Source organism: Orycteropus afer, unplaced genomic scaffold (assembly GCF_000298275.1).
Source record: "Orycteropus afer afer isolate SDZICR_OR568_19922 unplaced genomic scaffold, OryAfe1.0 scaffold00041, whole genome shotgun sequence".
In the NCBI taxonomy this organism is placed as follows: Eukaryota; Metazoa; Chordata; class Mammalia; order Tubulidentata; family Orycteropodidae; genus Orycteropus; species Orycteropus afer.
In genome coordinates this window covers 1,991,351-2,003,534 of record NW_006921628.1, presented here as the reverse complement: position 1 = coordinate 2,003,534, position 12,184 = coordinate 1,991,351, and the positions used below count along the sequence as shown (strand labels likewise).

The window sequence follows — 12,184 nt, the reverse complement described above, 5'->3', positions numbered from 1 at the left end:
AAGAAATATCCCCAGTGCTTGCCACAGTCAACACTTGATGAATGAATGAAGGAATAAACAAATGGATGATAAAATTATTTTGAGGTTAGCAGCCATCTTGATGCAACAATGAATCTCTCCTCGTCCAGAGCAAAGAAGAATGAAGAAAACCAAAGATGCATGGAAACAATTAGTCCAAGTTATATATAAGTTAATAGCTTTCCCCATCTCTCATGGGACACTTAACTCACTAAAGTCATTGGGCTCAGTGTTGGAGAGGGGAGAAAAAAAGAGGGCCATGGAGGCAGTGAGTGAGGAGACTGCAGAAACAGGTCTGAACCTGACAATGTCCAGGGAAATTGAAGGTTTCAGAACAGATGCCTGGACCTAGTGTGGCAGACCCCCAAGACCTGAGGTTCTCAGCCTGGGCAAACAGTCTCATACCCTAGAGTGGCCCAGCAGCAACTGAGCCCCAGACACAAAAGAATCCTGAGAGACCAGGCCCTTGTTCTTTCAGAGCTCACACCCAGCAAGGCAGCAGAGTATGCTGGACCCATCATCTCCAAATCAAGGTCTACCTTGGAATGGGCCACCTATCTAGGCCACCTGGAGTAATTAATTTGGCCTCCCTGAATTTTAATTTTTGTCTGAAAAATGGAGATGAGAATACTTGTCTGACCTTTCTCAAGGGGCTTTAGAGGGTATATAATGAGCCCAACATTGTAAAATGGTACAAAAGTTTAAACCAATTAACATTTAAACTCTGCATTTTCCTTCATCCAACCTGAAACAGCTGAAAAGAAAGGTGATGTCTTTGCTTCTTGTTATGCACTGAATTGTCTCCCCCAAAGAAGATATACTGAGATCCCAACCCCTGGTACCCGTGAATTTGACCTTATTTGGAAATAGAGTCTCTAAAGATATTATCAGTTAAGTCAACATGAGATCATACTGGAGTAAGATGGGTCCTAATCCCATCTGGTCTGCTAGCTATGAAGGCTCAGGAATCTACTGCTTTGCTCATCACCAAACACCCAGAACCCCACATGCTGCCTGGAAAATAGCAGGTGTTCGATAAATGTGTGCTAAATTGAATCAAACTGAAATTGAATCCAACGAATTGCTCAGAGTTCTCAGTTTGGGGACTGGTTTGAATATCTACATACCAAATGTCATGGTGCTATTTTACATACACACCCAGACATGCATGCAGGTACACACACTGACATGTGTATATATGTGTAAGTGTATATGTATACCTACATGTGTGTGTGTGAGTGCATACAAATCTCATACCACTTTCACAGGAAGTACTTACAAAAGAGTTGAGCTTTGTCTGAATTCTCTGTCAGCTCATCGACAACTCTCACAAAAGCATCCTGTCTCCTACTGTACTCACAGAGGACACAGGATCAGTCAGCGCTCCAAAGTATCAGCATCTAGTTTTCAAAGAAGTCTCTGAGAAAGTAAGACTCAAGGATGAGGATGCCAGAAGTGGCCACTCAGTGAGCATCTACATGTTGAGGAGGTTTCACAGAGAATCTGCTGCACTGGGTGCCTTGGAGGACCCTAAGACACAATTCTAAAGACTCTAGGAATAATGTTCTTTGAATTCTCAGGGGCAGTAGAACATCTTCCCTAAGTGTTACCACCTCTGAACAGTCTCTTTTCATACCTAAGAGCAAAATACTCAAAAGCAGAGGTAAGCACTGACCTAGCTGAGCTTGGTGGAAAGCTCACCAAGGAAGCAAAAAGCAGACTGAGGAAATCAGGCAGACTTTACCAGCCAGTTACATCTTTGTCTAGAAGTGATACCCAAGGGCACAGCTCACAGCAGCTCCTCAACCAAAAATCTTACCACCACCACCAAGTCAATTCCAACTCACAGCAACCCTGTAGAACAGAATAGAACTGTCCCATGGAGGTCATAAGACCATAAATCTTTGTGGAAGCAGACTGCCTCATGTTTCTCCTGCGGACTAGCCAGTGGGATTGGAACCACTGACGTTTTGGTTAGCAGCCCAATGCTTTAACCAGAGCTCCTTTCAGCAGCTCCTAAACAGGTACCAAATCACTTTGCTACATACTCACAGGGGTCCATGCACCCAGGAGAGCATGACTTCACATTGGTTTCCTCTGTTGAGGACAAGATTTTCAACCCAGGAATGTCACAGCCAGTGACCAAGCTGTGAGAATGTGTTTTCCACACTTGTCATTGATAACTAGATCTGAATCAGAGGGCCTTTTAAAGACAAGATGCATTTCTGCAGCTTGAAAAGAAAATAGACCATTTGGAGCTTGTTTGAATTAGGAAGACTAGAGACAGGCATTTTTTCATGAAGTCTCCTACTTACTCTCTCAGATCTCAACCTACTGCCAGGCAGAGGCAAAATACAGCATTTGGCTGATCCTAAGCCACGACCCAACAGCTTTGAGAGCAAACTATTTAGTCTGGGAAAGGGTGACAGGCAGACCCCACAAAAGCTGCTGAGAGTGATTTCAAATGTCATTATTATCTCCTATAGCTGAACCAAAGGAGCTCTGGTGGCATAGTGCCTAAGGCATTTGTCTGCTAACCAGAATGTTGGTAGTTCAAACCCATCAGCCACTCGCCACAAAGAAGACTGGACGAACCACTTCCATAAAGATTTACTGTCTCAGAAACTCAAAGTGAGTTCGGTTTGGTTTGATAGCTCAAGCGATCTGATAGACTATTAGGATTCTACCTAGTGATCCTTCCAGTCATGATTCTGCAGCCTATGTGATCAATGGCAGTACTGGTCCCTTATGTATTACCAACTACCAAAGGGTACAATTGTGCCCTTAAAGCCGAAGGTGCAATTAGATCTTTCTAATGGTGCTAATGGCTGGAACAACCTCGAAGTAGCTGCCAGATTTTAAGAGATCATTCGGAATTGTTTCATGTTTGAAACTGCTCTATACAATCTTGAAGATTTTTTATCTTTGGTTACGGATGCATTTCTTGCTAAGAAGAATTTTCCCTGGCAACGCAGCACAGAAAGGGTTTTTTTTTTTTTTTTTTCATCAGCTGACAGGACTGCCCAGGAGGGTTAAACTGCACCAAACAAAGCCTAAGCTCTAGACAGCTGTGTTCAATTTACCCACTTAAAGAACAGTCCCAAGTAAAGATTAGGTCATAGGATTTGGTCCCAGTCCAGTGCCTTCTGGGGATGGTTTAGATTGACACATTCTCTAAGACCAAAAAACCAAAAACCAAACTCACTGCCGTCGGGTCGAACCCGACTCATAGCGACCCCACCTTCAGTTTCCGAGGCGGTATCACTACGAAAGTAGATTACCCAACCCTCCTTCCAAGGAGTGGCTGGTGGGTTTGAACCGCCAGCCTTCTGGTTAGCAATCAAATGCCTTAGGCACTATGGTACTGAACCTCCTATTCTCTAAGAAGGAGAGAGAGGAAAAAAAAAAAGACAAACTTATGGCTGGGCTCACAGGAGCAAGTTAGGTCTCCTCTTTGACATTCACCTGCCTCTTTGATTTTCATGACTGTGCCCAGCACTGACCCACAATGTTCTAATTATCTCATTACCTGTTTCCCAAATTACTGTTAGCTTCTTGAGGGAGGGGCTGAATTAGATCTACCATAGGATTCCTAATTAGCCTATGAATGAGTAATGAATGGGGCACTGCCTCCACTGAATCTTAAAGGACAGGTAACAAGGAAACCAAGAGAGGAAGACTCAAAGTATCCCAAGAACAGGCATGAGACAAATGTTTCTGAGACACTGAATTGGAAGCTCTTTAATCACTAGACAAGTTCTTTAAACACTGACCTAGACAATTCTGAGGTGCAATTTATATTCCTGTCACTTCCAAGTAACAACAACGGCAGCTAAAATTGCCAAGCACGTTCCCTGAGCTACTGCTACACTGAGGGCTGCACACGTATCATTTCATTTCCTCACAATAACTCTCTGAGGGAAGTGATATGCTTATCCCCGTTTTACACTGAGGTTTGATGGGGCAAAGTGACTTGCTTAGGATCATACAGCCAGGCAAGGGCAGAACAGGACTGAAAATAGGGAGGCCCTGCTCTCAACCACTGTGCTCCCACAGATGATACTGAAGCTGCATGCTGCAGTGGAACACGGTCCCCAGACTTTTGAAACCTTGATGGCAGACAATGAGGCAACTTATTTTGAAGAGGCCATGGGTTTCTGACTTACTTTTCAAGGAGGAAAATCTGCCCTGGAGGAAGTACAGCTAGAATGCTCCTTGGAAGCTAGAATGGTCAGACTTTGTCTCACCTACTTTAGTCATGTCAGAAGGGATCATTCCCTGGAGACAGATATGCTTGGTAAAGTGGCGGGAAGGAACTGTTTCGTGTCAGCAAAAAAGGTGAAGACCTTCAACAAGATAGATTGACACAACAGCTGCAACTATGGGCTCAAGTATGGCATGGATTGTGAGGATGGCACACAACTGGGCAGTGTTTCATTCTGTTGTACATAGGGTCGCTATGAGTCAGAGCCAACTTGATGGCACCTAACAACAACATTTCTAGGAGGAAAGTTGTTTGTTTAGAAGCCTTCTAGGGGTGAGAAAGTAGAGCAAAATCCTACTCAATAATGATGAGAATGATGATGTTAATGAGAACTTAAACCTTTACAAATATGATCTCGTTTAGTACTCACAAGCAGCCCATGAGGTAAACACTATTACTGTCCACAGTTTAGAGATGGGAAAACTAAGATCTAAAGAGATGAACCTCACAGTCCGTAAGAGGTGGAAGGTGAGCTGGAACCAGAGCCCATCTGATGCCAGAGCCCAGTTCTCAGCCACTATAACCCCTATTTGAATGGGCAGATGGAAATTTTAGGAAGAAAACTTTAAGATACATATGAAGACTGGATTTCAGGAACACAAGCCTGGAAAAAGGGGGTGCCATTAAGATGCTATGACAGATGTTGCTACTGCTTTGAACTCAAAGAAAAGCCAACAGTTGACTCTCTTGCAAACCCCAGGGCTCACCAACCCTTACAAAGAATTACAGGAAGTAGAAGCAGCAGCAAGAGGAACTATATTGGGGTCAGTAAACCACAGCCTGCAAGTCAAATTCAGCTGTCTTTGTAGACAAAGTTTTATTCACCCCAGCCACACTTACTTGGTTATGCTTTGACACTACAACACAGAGTTAAGTAGTTGCAACAGAGAATTATGGCCGTAAAACATGTACTACCTGGCTTTTTACAGAAAATGTTTATTGACTCCTGTTCTACATGCTAGGGAACTTGATGCAAACACAAACTGGGGAGGCAAAAAGCTCAGACTCTTAAGGCAAAATGGACACACACTTTCTCTATCCAGCTGATGCTTCATACACCCAGCTGGTTATGGTTTTTCATTTTGGTCTGTGTAAACAGGACATTCAACACCAAGCCAGCGCCTGCGGGCAGGCCCGACTCCCCACACCCTGAAAACAGCAGGAGCACTGAGTCTTACCCTTGTTGTACATGTTCGTTGGCACTTGGACATCACTCAGACTGATGTTCACAGGCAAATTATTAAAATGGTCATTTGGAGCTAAGATGAATTCCTTCCCCAACTCCAGAAAGTTCCCATCTTTGTCTCTCTCATTGATCAGCACAGCATTGAAGTATTCATACTGAAAGAGAAAATTAAAAATGTTACATACAACATAAAACAAACAAACAAAAAAAGATGCTGTTGAGCTGACTATTCATGGCAATCCGATGTGTGTCAGAGTACAACTGTGCTCTGTAGGGTTTTCAATGGCTGTGAAGTTTCGGAGGTAGATCACCAGGCCTTTCTTCCAAGGTGCTTCTGGGAGGATTTCAACTGCCAGCCTTTCAGTTAGTAGCCATGCCCTTAATTGTTTGCACCACTCAGGGACTTTATATATAGCTTAAAAAAAAAAAAACAAACTCATTCCATAGAGTCAATTCTGATTCATAGCAACCCTCAACTGGGTTTCCAAGGTGGTAAATCTTTACAGAAGTAGATTGCCCCTCCTTGTGTGGAGTGGCTGGTGGGTTTGAATTGCCAACCTTCTGGTTAGCAGTCAAATGCCTCCGGCACTGAACCACCAGAGCTCCTTTATATATAGCTTAGGTGCTGTGAAGTCAGACAGACCTGGGTACAGGTCACCCCCTACTCCTGTGGACTTCAGTATAGTCACATATTCTCTAAGCCTTACATATTGTCTATGGTTTTTTTTTTTTTTTTTTTTTTTTTTTTTTTTTTTTTTTTTTTTTTTTTGTAGATGTGTTATCACTATACAAGTATTTTCCACTATCAATAAATATCCTTTGAGGACATGAAATTGAATGGCTATATAGTACTTCCTTACATAAATACAGAGAAATCATTCTAAAAGCCTTTTAATTATTTAAATTTTGAAAACAGACCCTGTCTTTATGCAGCATAAAAATAAGTTGAGAAAAACAGAAAAGCAACAAACTAACAAGTAAATCCATAATCTGTCAGGCTGTCATACATGCTATGGAAAAATATAAAGCAGGGTAAGGGAGATGGCAGGAGCATAGGGGTGCTCAGGAAAGGCCTCACTGCTGTGTAGACATGCACTCAGAGACAAAATGTAGGGCAGAAGTAAGTTCTGTGGGTATTTGGGGCAGCATCCCAGAGGGAACAGCAAGGGCAAAGGTCCTCAGACGGGAGTGTACTGGCAGGTTTTACAAATTCCTATATTACTTCCAGAAGCTCTGGTAGCATAGTGCCTAAGGCACTTGACTGCTAACCAGAAGGCTGGTGGTTCAAACCCACCAGCCACTCCTCAGAAGGAAGATAGGGCAATCTGCTTCCGTAGTGATACTGCCTTGGAAACCCAAAGAGGGGTCGCTATGTGTCAGGGCTGACTCAATGGCACATAACAACAACAACTTATTACCTCCAGAGGAACTCTGGTAGTGCTGTATTTAAAGCACTGGGCTGTTAACCAAAAGGTTGGTGGTTTGAACCCACCAGCCATTCTGTGGGAGAAAGATGAAACTGTCTGCTTCTGTAAAGATTTATAGCCTTGGAAACCATATAGGGCAGATCTACTCTGTACTACAGGGTGGCTATGATGTGAATTAACTCACGGCAGTGGGTTTGATTGTTGGGTTTTTATTAGTGCCACCACTACCACCATCATCATCATCACCATCTAACATATGAAACCACCACCTGCCATCAAGTTGATTCCAACCATGGCAACTCCATGTGTGTCAGAGTCGAGCTGTGTTCCACAGAGTTTTTAAAGGCTGATTTTTCAGAAGTAGATCATTAGGCCTTTCTTCTAGGGCACCTGTGGGTGTATTAGAACCTCCAACCTTCCAGTTACCTGTTAAGCATGTTAACCATTTGTACCACCTAGAGATACTAACATAACATAAACAGAATGTTTTCTTTGTGTCAGAAATGATACTAACTGACTTGATTCTCCTAACAACTCTATAAAGTAGGTTTTATGATTATACCTATCTCATAACTTAGGAAACAGCGTTAGAAGAGTTATGTTCCCTGCCAAAAGTAGTATCATTGATGTGCTGAGCTGGAATTCAAACACAGGTGATCGTTCTCCAAAATCTGTGCTCTTATCTGCTCCACTGTACTACAAGGTGTGATCATTAAATATTGTGACAGCTATTTCACAGAATTAAAAGTATTAAATGAAATAAAATCAATAAAGTGTATGTCAATGAGACCTCAAAAGATACCACTTCTTCCCAGTTTGTTTTCCAATGTATCCCATCCAGTGCAGCTTTATGGTAGAATCCCAAGTCAGCTAAAAATGAAATGGGTTTATATATCCCATGATCTACTCTTCACCTCCCTATGAATGTCTGATATCTTAAATACAACCTGACCAAAATAGAGCTCTTCATTTTTCCCTTCCCTAGCTTTCCCTATTTTCCCAAATGGCACCATTTTCCACTTAGTTGTTGAAATAAATAATCTATGAATCGTCCTTAATATCTTTCTTTCCCTTATTCCTCATGTCCAATCTCTCACCAAGTCTCGAAGATGTTACCTCCAAACAGATCTCACATCTACCCACTACTGTCACGTGCCTGGACCAAGCTATCAGCAACTCTTACCTAAACTATTATAAAAGTAACTCAACTGATCTCCCTGCTTCCATTCTTGTTCTCCTACAAATCATTTTCCATGTTGCTGTCAGAGTAATTCTCTATATTGCCATTACTCATTTACTTAAAATGTTGCAAGGTTTCCCATTATACATAGAAAAATAGCCAATATGGTTTACAAAGTGCAACAATGTGTTGACACTCTGGTGACTTGCCTACTTCACCTTTCCACTCTCCCACCTTATCTAGTAGCATCCAGCAAGGCTGGTCTTTCTGTTCTTCACACAGCAAGTTCATTCTGCCCTTAGGACTTGCACTGTTTCCTGGTCCTTGAAATTCTTTCATGGTAACCTTCTCAGGACAGGCTCCTTTTTTTTAACATTCAGATGAGTTCATCCATTAGGATTCAACTTACATGTCTGCCAATTCACTCACTATCAAGTAATACAATTTAACTATTAGCATGGCACTTACAATGAGTTGATGTTTTAATGTTTATTTGTCTTGCACAGCAAATTCAATTTACTGCATATTTCCCACTGTAGTCCCTGGGTGGTGCGAAGAGTTAATGAGCTCAGCTACTAACTGAAAGGTTTGAATCCATCCAGATGTGCCTTGAAATAAAGGCCTGGTCATCTACTTCCAAAAAACTCAGCCACTAAAAACCGTATGGAGCACAGTACTACTCTGATACACATGGGGTGGCCATTAGTCAGAGCTGACTCCATAGCAGCTGATTTTATATCCCCTGCTAGGATACAAGGTCTATAAGAAGGAACATTATCTTGCTCAATACTTCCCTCATTGTACAGATGAATATGGAGCCCAAAAAAGGTACTGAGTACCTATTTGATGAATGCATGCATGAATGAATGAATATATCTGGTACAAATACAATGACACAAATAACTTATTGATACCATAGCTTGAAAAATATTCCTAAAATCTTTTTTTTTTTTTTAAATCTCTCTCTCACCTTTTCTTATTTTCTTGCCTAAAGTAAATGGATATACTTGGTTCTTACACTCATTTTCTGAAAAAGATGAAGGACTTCTGTTTCTGGCTATCATGAAGAAATGAGTATTAGATGCTTTCACTCTATATACCACCATGGAAATGGCCAAAATAATAACCCAACTATTTGTAGTTATTGGACAACAGAGAATGTTAGTCCTGGAAAGATGTGAAATGTCTTGGAAAGTTTATTCAGGGAAGGAAACTCAATTTGTGTGTTACCAGGGACAGGAGGGGAGAGGAAGGAAAAATGTCAGACTATTTGGGGGTCACATGTTGATTTAGGTGAGGGAAGGAATGAATGGAAAGAATCTGTGACCAGCATGGTGACATTGGGAAAAGGAAAGACATTGAAATGCACACAAAAGATATAAACAGAGGCAAACACTATTAAAGGCACAACACTGCAGTATCACTAGCACCAAAAACCAGGCTACAGACTAAAGCATAGACAGGTGAGAAGAGTAGATGGGGGTAGGTGAACCGGAATACACCTTAGAACAAGTATAGATTTGGCTCAAAATAATTTTACATATACACTTGTGCTACAAAATTAGCCACATGCATTACAGAAGCAACAGAAGACATGGTGGGAGTAACTTTGCAGAGACAACCAAACATCTTGTTAGAATCACCAGGCCTGGGGGTCAGGACCATAGTCTTGGGGTATATCATGCTCAATTGGCACACATAGTTTATAAAAATTTTGATCTACAACCTAATTTGATGAGTAGGGACTGGGGTCTTAAAAGCTTCTGAGTGGCCATCTAAGATGCAACTATTGGTCTCCTCTCATCTGAATCAAAGAAGAGTGAAGAAAATCAAAGGCATCTAGAAACAATTCGTCCAAAGATAAGATGGACCGCAAGGACCTCAGCCTTCATGACCCCAAGACCAGAAGAACTAGATGGTGCCCAGCTACCACCAACAACAACTCAGAAAGGGATCAAACCTGGAGATCCTGGATACAGTGCAAGGAAAAAGGTAGAACAAAATTAAAAACCACAAAAATAACCAGAATTGCTTGCTCGATGAAGACTGGTAGAACCCTTGAGAATGAGGTCCTGGGTTACCATTTGAGCCTAGAAATGGACTCACTTATGTGACTGGCTCTCAGCCCAACAACATAAAGACCCACATACAGAACACCTACCCCAGGTAGATGCACTCACCTACTCTAGGAAGATGCACCCCTTTGATCAAGCAGCCATGGGACACCAGAGGGGTCTCATTCACATAGATGGAAGGCTGGATAGACAGGAATGCATGGCTGAGAGGAGCACAGGGAAGAAGTGTTCACAGAAAGGAGAGTTTTTTTTTACTATTGGGGACAGTAATCAGGGCCATGAGACCAGATGTGCATGAACTGTTGAAATTAAAACAAGTTTGCTATCTAAATTTGCACCCAAAGCACAATTAAAAAAAGAAAAGAAGAGATAATGTATCATGACTAAGTTGTATTTATCCTAGGAATGTATGGTTGGCTTGACATTTGGAAATTAATTTGTGTAATCTAACACATTAACAGAACAAAAAAGAGAAAAATCATATGAATAAATAGAAACAGAAAAAAGCATTTCAAGGTACTGAATACTTGCTCATTCATGAAATCTATCAAAAATTTAAAATAGAGGATAATGGCCTCAGCTTGATAAAGAAACTTATAAAACACATCCAGCTAACGTTAATGACAATAATGTCAATGACAAAACACTGAATGCTTTACCCCTAAGATCAGGAACAAGGAAAACATGCCCAAACACTTCTACTCAACATTGTACTGGTGGTCTTGGCAAATGTAATGAGTTAAAGAATATAAATAAATAAAACCCACAGAGACTGGAAAGGAAGAAAACTGTCTTCCTTTATACACAATGTGATTGTGTAGATAATTCTAAAGAATCCACATAATCTACTAGAACTACTATATGAGTTTAGCAAGGTCACAGGTTACAAAATCAATATACAAAAATCAATTGTATTTCAACATATTAAGAAAAAAAACAGATTTTGAAATAGAAAGAATAGTGGTATTTATAACAGCATGAAAAAACATGAGATAGGTATAAATTTAATGAAATACGTACAAGGATTATATACTGTAATCTATAAAATAACGCCATGAGAAATTAAAGAAGATCTAAATAAATGGAGAGAGATACTTTACTCAAGGGTTGAAATACTAACTGTTAAGACCTTAATTCTCAAATTGATCCAAACTCAATGCAATCCCAATCAAAATTTTAAATGACTTTTTGCAGAAATTGACAAGCGGATGCTAAAATTTTTATGGAAAGGAAAAGAACCTAGAATATCCAAAACAATTTGAAAAATAAGAAAAAAGTCTGAGAACTCACATTTCTGGATTTTCAGTCTTATTACACAAAGTTCTAAATTGAGACAGTTGCTATTGGCCTTAGAATAGACAAACTGATCAACAGAATACAAGAGAGTCCAGAAATAAAGCTGCCCATACACAGTCAACTGATTTTCAATAAAGGTGTTAAGACAATTCAAAGAGGAAAATATCTGCAACAAATTATGCTGGAACAATGCCAGGGCACCTAGGCCAGAGCTAGCAAGTGGTAGGGATCCTGGTAAGGGGAGGGTGGAGAGGTTTTGAACAGCTAAAGTAGACAAACTTGTCTGTTGGTTTGTTGTCCTGTGGTGGCGTGTTGCTGTGAGGCTTGAGGCTGTGCCACCGGTACTTCAAATGCCAGCAGGGTTCCACATGGTACACAGTTTTCAGTGTGGCTTGCAGACTGAGACAGACTAGAAAGAAGGAAGAGGCCATCTACTTCTCAAAGAATTGGCCAGGGAAAATCTTATGCATAGTAGAGAAACGGTGTCTGTTACAATACTCGGCAACTATATGAATAGCCTGGAAACACTGTCTGATACAGTGCAGGAGGACAACCCACTTACGTTGGAAGGATCTCAAAATATGACTGGGAAAGAGCAGCATTATCAGAGTAGAACCAACCTTACTGATATGGATAAAGTAAAGCTTTTGAGACCTCCATTTGCTGATGTGACATGACTCTAATTGAGAAGAAACAGCTACAAACATCCATTAATAATCAGAACATGGAATGTACAAA

At 40.9% G+C, this 12,184-nt stretch overlaps 1 protein-coding gene across 1 annotated transcript in view; it reads right to left on the bottom strand.

Moving 5' to 3' along the window:
- Positions 1-12,184, bottom strand: part of CACNA2D3 (calcium voltage-gated channel auxiliary subunit alpha2delta 3) — a 1,513,414-nt gene that overhangs the window by 884,419 nt on the left and 616,811 nt on the right. Inside the window, exon 5 of the mRNA XM_007937248.2 lies at positions 5,461-5,623. Within this exon, the coding sequence (XP_007935439.1) occupies positions 5,461-5,623 (163 nt within the window). The remainder of the gene's footprint in view (positions 1-5,460; positions 5,624-12,184) is intronic.